Source organism: Buteo buteo, chromosome 12, assembly GCF_964188355.1.
Source record: "Buteo buteo chromosome 12, bButBut1.hap1.1, whole genome shotgun sequence".
NCBI classification, from domain to species: Eukaryota; Metazoa; Chordata; class Aves; order Accipitriformes; family Accipitridae; genus Buteo; species Buteo buteo.
In genome coordinates, this window is record NC_134182.1 from 40,893,779 (window position 1) to 40,915,084 (window position 21,306).

A 21,306-nucleotide genomic window follows, 5' to 3' on the forward strand; every position below is an offset into this window, starting at 1 on the left:
CAGTGTTGAAGCTGCTGAAGAGTAATGTGTTTCTTCCTTAGAGCATTGTTGTCAGAGTTAGATACTGAAGCCACGCTCATTGTTTGGAAATGTTCTTACACTTGCAGAGGGGTAGTGTTGGCAATGCTGGGATCCCTGGGGCATTCCCTGACTTTGTGTGTCTTCCAGATGTCAGCTCAGCTAAACTGGCTTGGGTCTGGGCATTGTCCACGCTAGTGATTTGTACTGGTTACAGTGTGAGACCTTTGTGAATATTCTTTATCCAATGTGTGAAGTAAATATCAAACCTATGCTTAAAATGGATTTGAACACTTTGTCCAAATGTTTAAGAGAGAATTTCTTTCTTTTTTTTCCCCTCTTTTTAAAGGGTTAAAATATTCATGCTGGTTCTTGAAAAACTGCAGTTCTTCATTTTGAAGTCAGAATGTCTTTCTATGCAAACATTTCCTTTTGATCCTATGAAAAGTACAACTCAACCTTAGGCCCCCAAAGAGATGTTTCATATCAGATGGAAGGCAGGTCAGTCTGAAATTTTACATTTTGATTCACTGAAGTTTGTTTAACAAATTGTTTCATGTTGACCTCAGATCATTAAAACAAAATCCCAGCATACAATGGGGGAGGAAAGGCTGTTTTGCACAGAATGTAACACAGAGCCTGACCTCTTGGTACTGCTCTTCTGGAAGGAGTTATTAATACCCTGCATTTTCACTGAATTACAACAGGCTCTTGGGATGATTTTAAACAAATATTTCCACATATACAGCCTATATTGGAGGGTATGCAACTTTTACTTTTTGAAACACCAGTACCAAATTTATGCGGATGTTAAAGCAGCATCTCAGATGCTCCCATCCTCCCTTACTGTTTAAAGGAGAGTATGCATTTCACTGGTGGGGGAAACAATCGGCCTGTGTGTCACTCCTCATCCTGCCCCGGGAAAGTGGGCTGTGACACCGGCATATATCTCTGGCTGTGCAGGGATAGCCTGGCAGAGGAGGATGAGGGGGTCTCCATGTGCTGGTGACACATTACTGTTCCTTTCAAAAGCAGCAGCTGGCAGCCCTCTGATTAGTATGCTACAGATGGCAGCAAGATGCAAAGGGCCTCTCCCATCCCCTCACCGGAGCACCCTCCATGCTGTCACCTCCCTCCCTAATTCAAGGGAACTCATTGCTGCTTGCTGGGGTTTCCTTTTCTGACAGTCGCAGCTGCAAAGCAATGAGCTGCGTCTAGGGCTTTGGCCTGTAATGCGTGCGAAGGGCTCTGAGCCGGCTCTGGTCTTCGGGAGCGATGTAGTTGGCAGGGATGAAGGTTTTGTCAAGAGTGCCTTCTGCAAGGCTATGGGAAGGAAAGGTGTAGTCCATTCAGGAGTTAATTCTCTGTGTGGTCTGGGAGGCACACAGTTTTATGAAATAAAAGCTTGTAATGCAGTTTAATAAGATTAGATTTATTTAATAAGTGCAACATGAGGATGTTGGTTCATGTTAGCAGCAACTGCAACATGCCCAGACATAATGGGTTCTACAGAGCAGCACAAAGGGGTCTGGTTTTTGCATTGCTGTTACTGTTTTTAGTCCTCTTTCTTACTAGCACTGTTATTTCTGGCTTTTTTTCTGCTTTTGCCCCTGCCTAGAAAGAAGGGCTGAAGACTCTGAGGGCAGAGTGAACAGAGCAATGGCGGTGGCTAGGAGGATCCCCAAACAGGGCTGACTGCAGACAAACAAGAGCCTGGACCAGTGCCTTGCTATTGCTCCATGTCACAGGCTGCTTCTGCGGTTTTAGGTGGGCCATTTGAATATCTATGCCTCACGTCCCATGTGTACAGTAAGGCTAATAAAGCTGCCTTTGTCTGTCCTGTCTATTTAAAATGTAATGAGATGAGATTTTCAAAAATGACAAATGATTTTTGGTGCCTCTTATGAGTGCTTAGCTGAAGGCTTCTTCAGAAGTGACTGAACTCTCTCCTGCTGGGCCGTATGGCCTGGTGAGGTTTTCAAGCTGTGTCAGCAAAATGAAGAAACTGAGCAATACAGAGACAGCCCAGGGCAGGTTTCTGCTTGAAGCTTTTTCTTCTTAGCTTAACTTCTAAATTCAGCAACACCAATGCGTCTTAATAGTTAGCATTGGTTCTCCCAGGCATCACACTTGGAGGGAAGAGAAGCCTTTGTAAAAACAAGGAAGAAAAGTGAACTCGATTTGATTTTTGCTTTGAAATTTCCAGCATGAAATTTTTGTTTAACTATTTGTCCTTCACATTCTTCTTTCTGCCATTGAACTGAATCCCAGTTCAGCATGTCCCCTGAAACACTGGTCATCAAGAAAATCTTTGCTTGAGACCTTTGGAAAAGACCGGGTCCTCTGTGCCTGTTTATAATATTCTGTAGTACATGACATGCTGCAGTAGTAATATGGAGCATATTGGGAAGCTTTAGTTCTGTTTCACTTCAAAGTGTTGCACTACTTGCAAATCTATTTGCTTTAGTAGGGTTATTCCCTGTTTTTGCAGTTGAAAATGGTATCAGCTGTTGGCCCAGCTTAGCCATAAAGTTCATTAGCTTTCCAGTGTAGTGATTCCGTCTTCTGTATTATTGTCTCTGGTTGGTATTTTTATTGCAGAATAAAGCATGACAGCCTATTTACCTTTATCAATGGACTTCCCCTTTCTCTCCCCTTGAGTTCACAAAGTCAGTCATTGCGTGTGTGTAAACATGATTAACAGGGTATTCAGAGCTGTATTCTAAATGCCTACCTGTGCAGACTGGTGCGATGTGTTTAAAATAGGCTCTAAAGCCATCACCAAACACAGAGCGCATGAGGTGAAGCTGCTCAATGCCACTTAATGGTAAGATGCTTTTGTGCTATGAGCCGGCAGAGCTTTCATCCAGTGCTGTTGATAAACAGAACCATCAGCATAAGTAACGTCTTCTGAACTCACCTGGGCATTTTCATCCAGCATCCCTTCTTTACCTGGACCCTGGGTGTGCCCTTCCTCTCTTTTAACTTGTGTAGTTCAGATCTCTGCAGTGTAAAGTCTTGAGTCTCTGATAAGAGGTAGGGGAAACATTTCTGTGCTCATGGGATGTGCGTGCATGCATGTGTAATGAATATTCTAAGCACAGTTCTGATCCAAGTGTTGATTACATGGCTGCTTGTGAGTGCGGAGAACTGGTTTCAGTGTCCAAGGAAGCCTTCTCTGAGCCCATCATCCTATATTATGAGTGCAGCATAGCCGATGATGTTCCCAGGATATTCTGTAGAGTCAAGTGTTTCCATTCCAATAAATGGGGAGGCAGTTCCACTTAGTGGCAAGTGCTACAGCAATTGTCCTGGAATAGCAGGGACAGGAGAGAGCAATTATAGGGCAGTTGAAAGGGAAGGTGAAGCTGGACAGCATCTTCGATACAATAGCAGCATGTTAAGCCAAGTAGTATTTGTTTATTGTGAGTCTGGAATACTTCTCATGTCGAGTTTACTGCTGACTTGAATTTTTAGTGCTATTGTGTCCTGTCTTAAAGGAAACCAGAAAGCTGTAACACTCAAAGTCAAATGAGTGAATCATTCGTAGAGCATGATATGCTTTATGACCCTTACTATTATTGTTGCCATCATTATTTATTAACATAGTGCTAGAAGGTGTGTGAAGCCATGTGGATCACAGCCCTGGCATGCTTGCAGTGGAAAGATCTTATCTGGAGAGATAGAGAGCAGTCTAAGAGAACCCAGTGACAGGACATAAACGGTAATATTTGCCCATTCTTCTCCTTTGCTTTTTGACTGGAGCTCCCTGACTTGGAAGGTCTCTATTTTAAGCCATGTTGCAATAGTAAAGATTGTCGTTGTCCATTTTGGGTCCTTTAGGGAAAATGCTGGCAAAATTGTAAATAATTTCCAGTGCACAAATCAATAGCTATTTCCTGTCGAGTCCCAGTTCCATACAGATTTTAATGTTGGTAAGCCAGTAGCTGTCATATTCTTAGAGAGGTGTTCAGAGGAAATGTTAATATTTAATGATGCCTTTTTGTGGTTAGATGGGTGAGTTCTCTTAATGACACTGTCTGGAAGAAGCGTACCTCAATTCTCAGCCGTAATCAATCCACACAACCTATTGCAAGGCTTCAAAATGTCACAGGACATTTATGGGCCTTATAATGAAATCAGCAGTTTTGCTGGAACTTTTGCCTTAAATACTAAACACTTCAGAGAGATTCCTATTGCTCCTATCCATGATTATCATCCTGGGAATAGCTGAAAAATGTCTGATTTCAGAGCAGGCTGGTACCTTTCACATGCATTTATTTTATAAAGACTGAATTAGTAAGGAGAGATTTTGAAGGCAGTGAGGCTCTCCACTCCCTCTGGAAGTCAATGGGAGTTGTGTGCCTAATTCCCATTTGTGCCTTTGGAAAATCCCCTTCTAATTGACTAAATATTTGTACTATTGGCTGTGGGCACGGTGGCACAATGTGGCTTTCAAACCATCTGTTTTCATGGACTAAAACCCACTGGCAACAAACCTTGATTGGCAGAAATTCACCAGGGCTGGTTTACATTAGTTGAGGTTGCTGAGGACAAAACCATAAAGCAAAAGAGAGGCATAGGATAAGCAGAAATAAAAAGGACCATGGAAATAAATGAGCTTTGTTTCAGCATTTGAATGGACGTTACTCATGTATCAAAAGACTTTCTTCTGGTCTTTAATGTTTCTGAAATAATGTGTCTCGTCTTTGAGTGCGCAACGCCAAGAAAAGCTGTCAACCACTCTAGCAATTATCATATCCCAAAGGGAAGCTGGTTAGTGATTTCTCTGTAGACAACTTGGTCTTTCAGTTTTTGTGCTATGCTAGAACAATTCCAACCTAATGAAGCATTTTAGGGTTTAGTTTGATCCTTAATATTCAAGGAATATTCTGGAAATCAAGTTATTCACTGCCACCTCTTGATACTGAGCCTCCACCTTAGAAAATGAAAATTACAGGGTCAGATGCAGGGATCAGCAATCAGTAAGGCAACAACCAGAGAGAAGAAAGATAGCTTTTCCAGCTTGTGGTCAGGCAAGGAAGTTCACAGGCTATTGCAGTGGCACATGCAACGAGTTGGTATTTTTAAGGGCTGCATAAATTTGTAAGCAGTGATGGTTGCAGAGGTCAGCCCAGGCTATCCCAAGCCCTTGCTCTGAGCATCCTTGAAATTTGGTTATGGATTTATATTCAGGCTCTGTTCAGCTTCTCTTTGAAAATCACTTGCTAGTGTATTTAAGAGTGGTCATTGGATCTCTGCTTTTAGCCCAATGCTCCCAGGCATCATTAAGTTTTTCTTCTACATTCAGTAAAAGCAATTAACCTAACTTCACGACGGAGTGTCCCCTCCGTGGACCCAGGTGAAAGCACGGTATCAACTTGATTTGATTCTGAGGATAAAACTCTATTCTTAGTTTGTGACCCAATGAAACTTAATTGCAAGATTGTCATTGACTTAAAAATGTCTAGTATTTCACTTGAATTTTCTCCTGACTGTGAATGTCAGCTGTGCATCAGCTAGCCTAAGCCCATGGTTTGGCACATACACCTACTTCATTTGTATGGATAGCTGCAGCTTTCCCTGGTCAGGCTTTGACCTGTGCTCCTCGGGGCTGTTGGAGGCATTGAGCACGGTACCTCTGCAGCCAGGGACAGGTAGATCTCCCCTGTGCAGAGGGGCTTGTTATGTTCGTGATTATCTGCCAGATATCTGGATGAATATCTAGTTGTAATATCACGCAATGTCATGAAAACCCTGACCCTGTCCTATGGGGGGGTCCAGGCTAGAGTTCTGTAAGCCATGCCTTAGGGTGGCATGGTGGCTTGTACTGGTCTCTTTGCTCATTTTCACTGGAGAATGTAGGTTTTGTGGAGTTCTGCTCTTGCAAATACCCAAATTTCAATGGGATCCTGCCTTGCGTGATAAATTTTGCACCGACTGGAAGTATTAATAATTAATTATTTGCAATAGGAAGAGCCCCAGATCTGGAAGTAGTTGCTGTCATTTATTTTAATAATGGCAATTTAATGGCAGAATATACTGCTGTAATTTCTGGCTGGGTTCTTAATCTTTAAATAATGAAGGAAATTCTGGATTTGCAGCAATTGCCTCACCTTAGGATGGTAGGCAAATAAAGCAACATAGAGCCTATATTTCATTGTTTCTCGATCAAACCAAGTTTGGTTGTTCAGCCTTACCCTGCATGTGTAAGTAACTATGGCAATGAAATGTAATAAAGCGTCATTCATCATTTTATGCATGAGAAGTAAGTTGGCACATCTCGGCCAGACAGAATAGGAGATCAGAAATCACTAGAGCCATTGATGCAATGCAGATTAGTGAAGAAGTCCTATGCTCCTGAGTTTTTCTAGGCAGGCCACAGATGACGGAGCACTGTAGCGTGGAGGGAGTATTAGCATGTAAGTAGAGAGACCTAGCTTTCCACTTGTTTGATGAGAAGCCTGCCTACTTCCTATCTTTGTGCTCACATTTTCCCCTCTATATCAGTATAAAATTATTTTGCAAAAGGATCCTTGTGAAATCCTCGTGCTCTTCATGAGGTCCTTTTTCTTGTCTTGCCAGGGCAAATCCCCGGGCAGGGATTGTCTTTTGTCATGTGGTGCTGCAGTGCTTAAGGTAGTGAGTACTTATGTCACTTAGGACTTTTGTGCACTAGCATAAAAGAATCTTAAATTAAGCCAGTTCTGCCACTGCTTTCCTCTGCAGTTCTGGGCAGGCTGTGCAAGCTCTCTATTCATCACTTTCCTTTTTCGCAGTGTTGAGATATTACTACTAGAAGTCACTCGCCCAGAAGTGTCCAGAGTGTTACGATGTTAAGAAAACGTGATGTTGCCTTTCCTTTCGTTCCTTTTATTATATGATGTGTGGATAATGTTAGCTGATAAAATTATCTAATTTTTCGTGTAGTGCTAAATAGTTTATCTGCAAATAAGTGTTCAAGTTAGTTATTCTACTATGCACACCTGTATCACTGTAATATTGCAAGAACCAATTAATGATCATTACAGGGTTGGAACATGAAATCTGCTGCAAGGAGAGTGAAGGCTAGAAAGGTAATTCCAATTGGCCTGATTTGTTTCTCAGGTTGTGTTTATGTTACTATTCAGTGTTTCTCCATCTTTGTTGTTAATAGGGCTAAGTATGATCTGTTATCTGAGAAATTTTTCTTATTGATGCTGGGTTTATGAAATTCAGATGAGTGTCAGTGTTATTTTCAAAGTAATCTATGTGGTTCAGAGTGAAAATAGATGCCCTATGGGATTATTAAGCACACACGGATTATCAGTGTCTGGTGATTTTTCAGCAAACTTTGGTTATTTCCATGCTTAGAGCGTGGGCATATCCAGTTGCTGGTTTAATATATTGCCACTCAGGAGCTGTCCCATGCTGACTAGCTGGAAACAAACTCAAACTGAAATGTAAGTTGCATCAGCCTATGCTTTTTTATGATAACAAGGTTGGTAAGGAATCTCATATATATGGCTGGGAATTCTGGAATCTTAAAGAAGACCTGTGTGTCAGATATCATAGAGGCTCAACAGGACTCATGTAGACAATAAGTTTCTATGGCTGGTCCCAAAGTCAGAGTGATTTTGGGGGTCTAAGTTCTCAGTGCACTGGCTGGTTGAGCTTTACTCATAGCACTCTTCCTGTGGGAAAAAGAATGTCGTAGGAATAAAGCTGTGGCGTCATGTAGGTGTATCAAAATGTTTCAGTTCGAGTATAACAAAAAGACTGAGTAGAGTTTGCTACAGCTGGACATTTCTCAAGGTCTGATACTTGAGTTTCACAGGTTGGAATAGAAACATTTGAGATTACCCCAGTATTTTTCAGTGTCCGTAAAAGGACCGTAAAGACATAGAGAGTACTCTACCTACCCTGTGAAATATCCAAAAAGGAGAATACAGTCAAAGGAGAATTCCTTTCAGTAGTTCAGTGATTTTTTTTTTTTTTTTTTTTTGGAGTGCCTGAGTTTCCACATGGGTGATTGAAATCATCTTTGGTTTGACTCAACAGATCAGTCTGTGGTAAGGTGGTAAGGCATCTTTGATAGACTTCCCGTGAGCGCAACTGGAGCTGAACACAAAATAACTGAAGACACTGCTGAGTGTGTCCTCAAGTGTGTGTGGAAAGGGGAAACACTTGGAGACGGCTGTTCAATATGTGACTGTTGTCCATGTTTTGAGGGTTTATTGTAAAAGAGAGTCAGATCTGTATGGTAGGAAACCTCAGCTTTTGGGAGTGACCTTCATCAGGTCCGAAACGTTTGGAAGTTGCAGTCTTGTCTGCAGGATTTTATTCTTGTCTCAGTCACTTCAGAGCCTCTAGGCTAGCTTATTGGCAGATCCTTCTCTTTCCATCCCTCCACAGAGGCTTGTGTCTGTGGCCATCTGAGCATCTTCCAAGGATGTGCCAAGTGGTGAATGAGCTTTATTTAAGGCTATCCCTGAAAGCCACTGCATACATTTCAGCAAACTGCAGAACGTGTCAACACAATCGCTTCAAGGCTTTCAGCTTGCTGGGGCCTCTGTCAGCACTCTCTGCAGCTTCTGCGGACTGCCTGATCAGCAATGCTATGACTATTAATATTTATAAACCTTAAATAATACAGGACTTCAGCATACCTGAGAGACCATATGTTGGCCTCCAATCCCCAACCAAGCACCTGAGATCAGTGTGGCTACAACCCTGGCTGATCCACTGTTACGGTCCCAGAAGGGGAAGGAGGTGGAGCTTTTCCCCTGGAGGGCCTTCGTCTTTGGATTGCTCCTTCCTTCATTAGTTACCAGAGCACATCATCTTCATCCTTCAGGGCCAAGCTGCAGGCTTATTTCTTTCCTTTTAGTCTCGAGTCTTTTAACACTGTGCTGTGCATTTATTACAGGGCTTCACTTGGTTGTGACCTTGGTTTGGGGTTTTTTCCACCTCTTAGTAAAAACGCATTGATTTGGGTGTGGTTTGCAGGGAGAGAGGGCTCTGACATTTTTTTTGTTATTTATTTATTTTTTGCTTTTGGTGATTTTTTTTTTTTTTTTTTTTGGCCTGAATCTTATGAAGGTGCTTGGTAACCATTTGGACACAGATGCTTCTGAATTAACATTTAATATATGCATGTGCAAAGATGCATATCGATGAATAATGCATAGTAATAAACACCGTGGTGATTGGGTTTGGTTCAGAGCAATATTGCATATGGATTAGCCTTAAGGACCCAGAGCAGCGGTGTTAATAACACGTATCAGGTGGAGACAGCCAAGCTAAACCTATTGTGTGCTGCACCACTTACCTTTGTGATAAAAATGTCTCTCCTCCCACGTACACAGCCTCAGCTGGACTCGCAGGGCCGTTGGGTGTACTCTACTGAAACAAGCCCTTCGCAAATGACTAAGGCAAACCACCCTCCGCACCGCCAGCCGCCGGAGCGGTTTATTTAGGTACAAACCCGAGAGAACAAGTTAAAAAAAAAAAAACCAAACCAAAAAGAATCCCTGACCCCATGTACCAGCCACGAAGAGCAGGAGGGTGTGTTAGAGCCCAGCGGCTCATGCAAGGCGCTGCGTGGCGCAAAGGGGGCTGGGGGGGGGGGGGGGAGTGGGCGAGTGTCTGGACGTGGCTCTGAGCCCCCCCTCGGGGGTGGTTTTGAGCCCCCCCCCGACCCCGAGCTTGGCTTTGGGCCCCGGGCCGGCTGCCGGGGCCGGGCGCGGGTGGTGCTGAAGGGACAGCGCCGGCGGCCCGGCCCGGCCCGGGGGGGGGGCTCGCCCGGCCCCGGCCCCCCTCGGCCCCGGCCCCCCTCGGCCCCTCGCTTTCTCGCTCGCCTCCGCCTTTGCCTCCGTCTCCCGGCGCAGGGAGGCTGTCGGCATGGGTAAGAGCGGGGAGGCAAGGGGCTGCTGCTGCTGCTCTGTCTCCTCCTCTAGAAACCTGTATTCAGCCGGAGCCGCCTTTGGCTGCCTCGCCTGATCCCCCGCAGGGAGGGACTGGGGGCTGCTGGCATTGCAGAGGCTTAATTGACTTGCAAGGTCACTAATTTCGGCTCCTGGAGGTAAGTCCCGGTTAACGGCTCGTTCTCCTCTCTCCCTCGGTTCCCACACCCCTCTCCCGTCTGTCTGTCTCTCTCTCATTCTTTCTCCAGTGCCATCCGTCGACCCTTTTCCCCCCTGAAGAGGGTCTAACCCGAGTCACGGCACCAGCGATGCCCCAAAACCCAGAAAGATGAGTCAGCATTTTGCCTCCCACTAGCCCCACTAACCCAACCGCGATCTCATCTGCTCCCCGCCCTCCGGCTCCGCTGCTTTGAGAAAAGTGAGGAACAATAGGATTCCCGGAGCACTCCCTGACTCCACCATTGCGGGGCTAGGGGAGGAAGGGGAAAGGGTGGTGGGAGGAAGGAAGAGATCCTTTCTCCCCTGCCTTGGGAACACGCCTCCAGAGCAGCCGGAGGTGAGGGGGGTGCTCAGTCCCCATCAGCCTCTGTACAACTTGTAGCGATAGCAGCACGCTGGGGAAGGGGAGGGGGGGAAAGGGTGTGTGTGATGGGGGCTGTTGCTCCAACCTGATCGAGTCCATTTGCCAATTCACCAGTCGCATCACTTCCGGATCAGTCCTCAGTTTCTGCTGCAGAGTGAGGATTTTTTTTTTTTTTTTTCTTCTCTCTCTCCTTTTCCCTCCCTCCCCATCTGGATGCTGGGAACTTGAAACCTCCTCCCTTGATTGCAGCAGGATCTGCCCCAATCTTCCCTCAACTTTGCACTGCATCAAAGAAAACAGAGGGAGCCACAGGCTATATTGTACCGATGGGGGCAGGGGATCTGCCAGGCACAGCCCTTTGCAATTGATGTTGCCGTATCTCTAGGACCCAGAGCGATCTCTCTCTCTTTTTTTTTTTTCCTCCCCCCTCTCCTCCTTTCGTGTGTGTGCGTGTGTGTGTGAAGGATCCTCCTGGTTACCGCTGTTATTATTTTCCCTTAGCAGAGAGACCACACAAGCCATGGCTGAGAGGAAGCAGTCTGGCCGGCAGGGCGAGGAAGAAGAAGTGCCAGCCTTCTTCAAAAACCTGGGCTCGGGCAGTCCCAAGCCCCGGCAGAAATTCTGTGGCATGTTCTGCCCGGTGGAAGGCTCCCTGGAGAACAAGACCATCGACTTCGACTCCCTCTCAGTGGGCCGCGGATCTAACAAAGTCGTGGCAAAGCAGAAGGACGTTGCCCACCTGGGTCCGGATGCTCAATCCGTCTATTCCAGGCAGAGCGGGAAGGGAGGGGAACCATCTGTTGATTTCGGGAGAAAGGTGGAGATCAGGAGTGCCACTGGGAAGGAGGCGCTGCAGAACCTAAATGATAAGGTGGGTACATATATATATATATGTATGCGTGTGTGCATGTGAGAGATGCAACTCGAACATGCGATAGGCTGCAGAAGGGATGTATCCTTTCCACCCTGCAGTTTCTTGCTTTTATATCACTTGCGTGTATGTGGCAGTCAATGTCTTCCTCTAAGAAGCAGCATCTCTCCTAGAGCCTTCTTGCCAGACAGACGTCTAACGTTATCCGTGTGCTCTCTGCAGGTGTGTGTGTATGTGCGCAGGGAAGAGGGCAGAAGAAGAAAGGAGGCCCCGCACCCACAAACATCCTCCCTTTCCCTGCCCTGCCTTCCTATTTGGTGATAGAGACTGACTTTTTTGTTTCTTGGGCGATTTCCCCCAGCACAACGGTAGCAAAATGCCCCACCCAGCTAGTGAACGCAGCTCACGGGAACAGAAATGCAATTGTTAGCAAAAGAGCATCAATGAGCCTCCACCTACAGGGATTAAATCCCTGCAGGCTTCTTCCAGGGGAAACTCCTACCCCCTCCTCCCAGGGGAGGACAGACTCCAGAGTGACCCCTGGGAGCTGTATTTCAATACCAATTTTGATCAAGGCCTCTGGCTACAGTGGGAATTTTTGCCTCAGAAAGATCTGGGACTTTCACAGGAATGTGGCGTTCTCTTAGAAACCCGCTGAACTCCTCCCAGTCTTTTAAGACTCCTGAAGCTATTTTCTCGCTCTCTGTATGTGTCACGGTGTAATAAAGCCTATCCTCTTCCTGAGGCAAAACCCATTCAACCCATAGGTCTAGCTGACCGTGCACGTTTGCTTTCCTCGATAAATAGATTTAAGCAAGCTTTATTCAGATCTGAGCCACAAAATACTTTGTGTGTTCCTCTGACAATGCTGGCTCCTATGCAGAGGCTGGAAGAGCGGAAATGAATGAAGCGCCGACCAGCAAACCGATAAACTCCTAGCATACCGGGAAGGAGTTTCTGTGAGTAGTCCACCAGTGGGTTTACAGAGCAGTGCTTTCTTCTGGGAACTGTTTCTAGGACGTGCCTCCTGATTTTTAATAGCGGTATGGACTGCATATACAGGGCAGAAGTCTGCCTGGAATTTATAATATGGGCTTGTTCGCCACTTTCTCCTGCTTTCAGAAATGGGAAGTATTACTAGGAGTATTACTGGGGACTCATCCTCCTCAAATCAGACCCTACTCTGCTTCTTCCTACTACAGTAACCTAAGGGCTCCATCCAGCCATATTTACATGCGTGAACAACTGCTGTTTACAGTGAGATCACAAAGGTAGGCCTTGATATTCAGAAGCACTACGCACCGACATTTAATTAGGAGTGGGATATGCTCCACACCACTTCAAACCTGATTTGCCAAACCCAAACAAAAGTTTACCACTACAAATGCCTATGGTTTGATTTGACCATATTGAAGTGCCTACTAATTGAGCAGGTTTCCATGATTAATTAGTCTTGTTGGACTAACCAAGGTGCATCTCAAGAATAAAGGGCATACACCTTTTCATCTTGGGGAGTCAAAGGTTTTGTGCAATTCAGGACACTTTTAGGACTCATTTTCGACAATTTGACGTGGCAATGTCCTGCAGGACATAAGTATAAACAGGTGATACATTAATTCTGAAAAGCTCAATTATTTTGTGATTAACATAATAAAAAACTTTAAGTACGATGTGGTGAAAAATCAGCAGTCCACACAGAATATTAATGACATTTTTAAAAAAGTGTGGTTTTTTGGTTCTATTTTTAAAGATTGTCATATAAATGTTAACTGAGGCCATGAAATAATGGGATAGTGCAACCTTGGAGTTGTTTCTCGTTAGCTTTACATAACATGGATTGTGTTGTGAGGGGTTGTGAGCATTCGGGTAAGTGCAGTCTTTTATTATAAATGTCTCGCTATGGATTGGCACTTTATTGCAGGAGTGTTTTAGCTTTGATGGTTTTCCAGCTGACTGCAACTGTAGCTTGAATCAATGGTTACATCCTCAGCAGGTAAAACTGGCCTTGCTTCTGTGTAGTTAATAGAAATGTGTTTATGATGATAATCAAAGCTCAACATATTAAAAAAAAAAAAAAAGGTAAAGAAAAATAATGTTGCCGGAAGTGGTGTTAAAGGAAACAGTGCATTAAAATCATTTCAGGTAGGAGTTAAAAGGCTTCTGAAGTTTTGCAACTGAATTTGGCCCCTTATTTTCAAACCTCTGACTTAAGCATTTAATAACACATCTGAAATAGGTTCTCCCTGGATAGACTATACACTATTTCTATGTGATAGGAATCTAAATTATAGTGGAAAGGAACAGTATGCTAATTTATGGGATCTTGAATTTATAACTTGCATGAATTATTTCACAATAGGCTAGAAATCTTACTGCTTCTTTTTCTTTAGCTTGAGGCTGACAGTAGTTGCAATTTTTATCAATACACGTAACAACCAACATAGAGGATGGTCCATGCTCTCTTTCAGCAACCAAAGGACCATATTGTGAGCTGATGGGAATGGGCACCTAACAACTGGAGGCAATGGAGATAGGTGGAAGTATTTTAGCCAGTGACTGGATCCAAAACCAGTCATCCTTTCTGTCACTGTATAGAAAGATCTTGTATTAATCACCACCAAAATAATTAACAAAGCAAGATGGACAAGCTATTTTTTATTTTTCTCAGTTCTTAACTGTCCAGAGGATAAAAAAAGGAATGTAATTATTCCACATTAAATTGCAATATATTGTTCTGCGGGCAAAGATAAGGGTAATCAAATCTCTTTGTGTCTATCCTGTCTAGGGTATTCTATAGGCATCTATCATGGTCTCGCTTTATTGCCTCTGGGCCATGCTGCCTCATAATTCAGGGTTAAAATCCTCTCTGGAGGCACCAGCAAGGCTCTCTGTCTTGGTTTAAGCAGCTCTTTACAGTTAGGCCTCTGGAGGCAGTGTGACCTATTCAACAGGTCTGCAGCTCAGCAGATCTGAGGCAAGGTCTGTTACTTACCAGCTGTCAGGCCTTGGAGAATTAACTGTGCTTCTATTTCCCAGCTTAAACTTTGTCATCTTCCCTGTTTAGACTGTTAGTGCCTGGTCCTGGAGCTACTTGCTCAATGCCTGAGCATTGCTTAGTGCTTTGAGGCCCCGACCTCAGCTGGGCCATCGCTGCAGTCTAACAAGAATGTCATGTTCAAACCCGGCATTTCTTGAATGAGACAATAAACACTTGGCTTGGCTTTCATGAATCGCTGTGCACCTGCAAGCCCACTTCTTACAGTGGGATTGGGTATTCAGATAGCATCAGGGCAGGGACCTGTGGAACTTACTCATAGCACTGCTTTGTAGTAGTCAGTGCAGGAGCTGCAAGCTACCTTGTTTCAGAGCAGGGGCACTGATAAAATGGCTTCCCAGGGCATTAGTCCTCCGTTCCTTAGATGACCAGTCTTGAGACACATGCATTCATCTGGACTTTGAAAAACCTTGGCTATTGCTTGCTTGACCTGGGTCATTTCTCTGTGTGCATTTCCCAGGTTTCCCATGTGTATAATCGGTTTTCCTTCTGTTTTGCTCATCTGTTGAGATTCTCGGGGACAGAGACAGTCTTTTAGGGGACATCTATAGGGGAAAGCAAGGTTTGATTGCAAGAGGGATCAGCAAGCCTGGGGCTTGCTTTAATCTAGTTTGCACAGAGAGCCTGAGTAGGTGCTAAGACATTTCAACACAGCTACAAGCCCTGGGGTCCCAGATCTCGCCTTCAGTTGCTAGCTAAAGTTCCCATTGCCATCTTGTCCTTACTCCAGTGATTCAGGTGGTTCCCCTGTGCAGCAAACAGTCACCTTTTCATACCTTTTTTGCATCCCTTAGAAACAGTTCGTGGACCTTTAGGAAGTGCAGAGCACTGGGTGTAAACTACTGGTCTAAACCAACAAAGCTATGTCCCATTGTAATACGATAAGTAACAATAATGAATAAAGAGAGACTAGGAAAATATTTTTCTTTTAGAATTGACAGGAGAGGAATCACTTGCAAAATGCAGTGTCATGAAGCTTTTGACGTGACTGGACTTTTTGCTAAAACCTCAAAGCTCTCAGGATCATGGTAGTTCGTTCCTGGAAAGAAATAATTAACAGGACGTTGTTGAGAGCTCAAATAATCATAGACTCTGGAACATTAATGGAACTGTTGTGTAAAACAAAGAAGTTGTTCCAGACAGCTGGAATTGCAGTTCTGAGTTTAATTTGTTACAATGCCTGCAATTTTTCTAGCCTTATTTTGACAATCATTGCTTGAAAAATAATCATACAGGAGGATGACTTGCATGTTCTTCCAATGGATCATAATGGTTTGTCTGATTACTGAAAAAAAAACCCCATAGAGAAACTAACAATTATGAGCACAAATGGCAAATTCCTCTTAACTTCTTAGATCCCTCTCAAAGCCATCAATCTGCATAGCTGGAACGTGCCATACATCCAATGGGTGTCTTGTGGAGTGGTCTGTTAGTGTTATGTCAAGAATTTACCAATACCCCCCTCTCCCATGCAGAAATGAGCAAGGGGCTTTGATGCACTGCCAACTTATCATTTGGGCTAAAGACTGGAGGGAGAACTTGAACACCTGGGTCCAGATCTCCCCACTCAGTTTAGAGTTGAGCCGATTCAGAGGTCTGGTCTTTCAGCAGCACCTTGCCACGCAGGGTTTGTCTCGGGGGAATAGATGCAGTATCTGGCACAATGAGACTGGCAGCTTTGCATGCCACCCTTACGCCAGTGCTGTGGCCATCATTTGGCATGAGCCATCTGTTTTTAGTAGGTGCTGAGCAGTTGTTTAAGTCTGCCGGAAATCTTTTACCTGCAAGACCATGTCTAACTCCCTGTATCGCTTGTCTTATGGCACATTAAATCGGAGTCTATCTTCCGTGGTGGTGTTATAGAGTTGGGAAATGATGTAGGCAGCAAAGCTCGTGTGAAGTTGATGTGTGTGTTCTGCATGAACTCTCTTACCCTAATAAAGGGACAGCATCTGGGAGCAGCGCTGCAGGAAATGTACCAAAACTCAAACCTCTTTACTGTAAGATTCACACAGAAGCGTAATGTCCTGTTCTTTGGTCATCTCCCAGAGATCTGGAATGAATCCCAGGGTGGGAAGAGAAAGGTCAGAATTTCGTTTTCTCGTTGTCTGGGGTAATGATTGTCCTGTACATCAGAGGTAGGCAAAGCTGGCTGACACAAGCAATGACAGCAATTGCTGAAAGCCTGATGCTTTGCCCTGTAGGTTTTTGGGGAAGGAGAAGGGATTATAATGTTAAGAAACAATGCAAATCACTGTGAAAATAGCCATTTCTTAGACCCTACTCATGGTTCCCTTGGGCCTGGAGGTGCTAAACTATCTGCACTGGGTGAAAGGGAGGAGCAACGACAAGGATGCCCAAATGTCCCATGCCTTTGTTCCAGAAATCCTGTATTTAACTATAGCGAAGGTCACAGCGTGAGTGTAGGCAGTAAGCTGTTCAGAGAGGAAAGCACATTTTTGCTCTGTATTGTACTACCCATGACAGAGCGATCCCTGTCTAGAACCTCGGAAGAGGGCTGTCTCTTTCCCGATAACATGATGCGATAGTAAATTAACTGTGGAGCAGTGGCTTGGGCTTGTTTAAGGACAATTAAGTCTGTAGTGCATCTGAAATGCTCAGGACATTTCCTCTAAGAAACACACTATAACGGTAACAGTCTTCTTAGAAGGTTATTTCTGAACCTTCTCAAGGTTTCCTGGGATTTTAAAGGAAACAAAATCAATTGGAAGGTTAATTTTAATTTGCAGATCAAACGTACATTTTTATTGACCGGTTTGTGCGGTTAGAAAGTGAATCTCCCCCTCATAATCTAAGATAGTCTGTATTCAAAAAAGATTAGGCTGTTTCTCTGAGAAGTTGTATGATTTTTACCTCATAGTAGCACGTTTGACCTCTATGGTTATTTCCATGTCATGACACTTAACTTTAATTTTCTCCTGTAAGATAATGAAACAAACAAAAGATGCACATTGGCAAGTATAATTCCCCTCTGTAATTTAATTTATAGTGATCAATAATGGACAGTTCTTTCATCGACTTTTGGGAAGGACAGATGTACTTCTTCTGCCATATATCAGCCTGTATTTAATCCTCTCAGCACTTGACAAGATGCGGGGGGTTGCTGGATCCATGGGAAACTCCTTTCAAGTCATTGAGACTCGGAGCTGATGCATCAATTGGCATGAGCAGAATCACAACAGAAAATTAGGGCCTGATGGGTGAACTCATGAAAGCTCTTTTCACCCAGTCCTGCTGCCTCTGATTGCAATGACAGGAGCCTCGCTGACTTTGGCAGGGGGTGATTCCCCAATAGGGAGTGGGATTTATTAGCATCTAACAAGCCTAAAGGGAAATCTAGAGCTTGTTGATGCTGTAGTGCTAGAATTTCAGATACTTCCAGGAATGCTTTAAATCCATCTCTGATCCCTCTTTTGATTACATTTTAAAATGTGTATTTCCACTTGCAGGTTTTATAATTTCTTAGCAAAATGTCCTTGTGGGTAAACCTTTAAGAATTCAGTAGGAGTAAAAGCAATTGGGTGTTGCAGAAATTCTGTGGGGTTTGTTGCAACTACACTAAAATTCCACAGAGAAAGAGACTCTTTTAATAGTTTTTTCCCAACCATACAGTAACTCCACAGTGGGAATAAAATTCCTTGCGAAGTGCATTATGGTAGTCCACAGAATCTGTAAAGTTAAGATTCAGAGCTGATGTAAATTGATTTCCACTGATGCCTGTGATGATTTATTTTAGCATAGATTATCACTGTACAGAGATTCTCATATTTTTGTGCCATTTTCCCTCTAGACCTTTCCAGAAGACAAATTTAGACATAGATGTTCCTTTAACACAAAATGCGTTCCTGCTGCAGAGAGCCTGCAGAAGATGTCCTACACCAGCTGATTATCTGTGCAGAAATGGCTGACGGCAATCTCGTGCATCCACTGGCCGATATACCCCCCAAGTACCCTGAGCCCAAGGATGAGCCAGAGACGCTCAGCCAGTGCAGAGCACAGCTCTGTATGTGGCCAGGGTAGGGGCTGGCAGTGCAAATGTGGGCATAATGCTCTGTTTTCTGCATTTCTTCCCCTGTTCTGCCACTTGGAGAACATTGTCAGGGCCCTCAGAAATGCTGATGTAGCATAATGGAAGACATTTACGTTCTTTTGCTCTTCTTCTACTGCTGATGTGACTTGGCTGCATCAGCCTCGCTGGTCCTGTCGTAGTGGCTGCAGTCACGGAGCTGGGTTGGGCTGGCCAGCCGTCCTTCATCACTTTTCCTTCGTTAATGTTTGGCAAGGAGGATTTGGCAGTGCTCGTTCTCTGTAGCACCTTCTAATTTTAGCCTGCTCAGCCTGCCATGTGCATTAACAGACCTTACGGAAGGCAAAGCGCATCAACATTATCTAGAAATCCCACCACTTCCCGCAGTACCTTGGCAGGTAACGGCACCGCTGTATGACAGCTGGACTGGATACAAACCTGCAAGGATTTAAGAAGCGGGTTCAACTCTCCTCTTTTAACCTAGGACCTGACTCCTGCCCCTGACATTTCAAAAGTAGTTATCTTTCTTCATTTAACTTAAAGGGGGAATTTAGACACAAACTATAGCTTTACCAGAGGAATGAACCAGCTTTTGTAAAAAAAAATATAATGCAGGTGTACATCATGGTATTTTCTGACTCTGTTCCTCATTTTTCTCATCCCAACATTGTCGTTTAACCTCAATAGCTCTTCTCCTTCCCTCCTGATTACCTTCCTTCACGTTCCTTGCCTTTGTTTAGCAAGGCTAACTAAGCCAGTTTGCAACTACATTAATATTTTTTAAATTATTTATTTTGACAACCTTTTAGCGCATCGCTAGAAGGAAAGAAAATTGGGCCATATTGGCAATTGGTATAATGGAGCTAGAAGATACACCTGGGAGCTCAGTTCTGGTCCTTTGGGTACATGCTAAATCATACGGAAGTTTTTAAAATTTGGTGCTGTGTAGATGTTGAATATTGAACAACGATGTTTTTCAGCCCTTAAATATCTTCATTTATTTTATTCTGTACTACTTAGGTTCTTGCAGCATGGTGATGGGAAGGAAAAGCTAAGTGTCACCTGAAGATTCGTTATTACTTTCTGAACCTAGTCACTACTGGATTCAAGTTATGGAATGTATTCAAAGTTCAAGAACTGCCGTTCTGAATTAGGCCCATGTCCAGTAAGGATTGCCTTTTAAAAAAAGTCTTTTAAATAGCTGCCTTTGAGCAGATGAGAATAGCTTTAGAAACATCAGCATGCTGATGGCATCATCCCCTTAAAGGTGCTTCTGTTTCTTCTACCAGTACTGCTGTTCCACAACTTTTAGCGTAATGTGGAGAAATGATCTGCCCAAGGTCAGGGAGGCGAGTCAGCGCTGGAGATGTACGGTTTCCTGCGCCCATCTTGGTGGCGGTTCCTGTCTAATCATGTCGCTGCTGCCACGGCAGGATCTTGAAATGGTAGCTGGTCTTACCGCATCTCAGGTCAGCTGCCCAAGCGCCTTGATGCTCTCTCTCAAACCCTTAGGCAGCGTTTGCTTCCTCTTTTACCTGGCACGCAGAGGCAAGAAACCATTCAGATAGAAAATTGAGGAGGAAAGCTAGCATTAAAGGGAAAAAAGGAACAGTCGCGTTGTCTAAATTTAGAAATCTGATGTAAATGCTTTCTTCCATGTTCTGAGCAAAAATATGCTGAGGTTGTTTTAAAACTTCTTTCAGCACAGATCAGGAGGGGCAGGATAACTCATTTAGTATTGTCTAATCATTAAATTGAAATAAAAGCCTACAGGCTAACAAATTAATCATTTTGCTACTGTCATAATGAGCCACTTTTTCATTTGCTACTAATTGGATATTAACTGATTGGTACATTAGCTACTTAAATGTTGCCTGATGCCCTACCTATACGTAGGAAAAGCTCTTCTACTCTTTTCTTTATAGCTTCCTGTGAACTAATGTACATAAAAGGTCCTGGTAGTCATCTGTTTGAACAGATGTTGCCTTTATAATTTACTGCAGTGAGATACTGAAGCTTTTAATTTCTTATGGGCTGCGTACAGTGTGTGCACGGAACTACTTGGGTACGTAAAGGTTTTGTGATAGGAGAGGCTTGCAGTTTGCTTTGTGTGACATGAAATTCACTCATGATGAGGGAAGAAGGTAAGTCTTTGTCGGTCATTAATTGTCTGTTATAACCTCCAAGCAGAAGTGGATTTGTGCTATTTATGAGTTTTCCAAAAGGTGTCTTGTACCTTCCCCCAAAGCAATTGATGTAAGAGGAACTGGTGTAAACAGATGTATTTAGAACGGTTATCCCACACTCTGGCCATGGATCCCATCTCCATTGCCCTGGGGCAAGCGCACCGTAAATAATGAGGGAATATTTATGCCATTTAATGCATTTCTTTCCTTGAAGTACCAGCTTATGGAGTTCAGGGAGTGAGAAATTTAAGACCTCAAGTGTGACTGAAACATTGAACGTGGGAGTTGGCAACACTGGAATAGTAAGGAAAGGCCAGAGTGACTGGAGAGGACCACCATGCCTGGGTGCATAGCTCCGATCCCACGTTTCCCTGGCACTAAAGCTTCAGGTTAGTGACCACGGGAGGGGGGGACTGGAATCTGGGCTGTATTTTCTGCGGGAGAAGGTATTTAGAAAGCACGGCAAACATGCTGGGAAATCAGAGGGCCGGGAGTAGCTTCAACCCTTCCTTTTTTTTCCCCACAATTTGCTAATGCTTCCCAACAGCTTTCTGCTCCGGTAGCGCCAAGAAGGGCGGGGTGGGACAAAGAAGATGGACGGCAGCGCCTTTGCCAGCCCCACCGGCTCCCCGGGCAGCCC

The 21,306-nt window shown here is 44.1% G+C and overlaps 1 protein-coding gene across 2 annotated transcripts in view; it reads left to right on the forward strand.

Annotated features, from left to right (window-relative positions):
- The first annotated feature begins 11,011 nt into the window (after positions 1–11,011).
- The window catches only part of DPYSL2 (dihydropyrimidinase like 2), a 55,123-nt gene continuing 44,828 nt past the window's right edge, over positions 11,012–21,306 (forward strand). The window contains exon 1 of one of the 2 annotated variants that reach the window (XM_075043612.1): positions 11,012–11,377. In XM_075043612.1, coding sequence (XP_074899713.1) covers positions 11,027–11,377 — 351 coding nt within the window. In that variant the 5' untranslated portion in view covers positions 11,012–11,026. Of the gene's footprint in view, positions 11,378–21,037; positions 21,056–21,306 lie in introns of those variants that run through there. The other variant, XM_075043614.1, reaches the window with a different exon arrangement.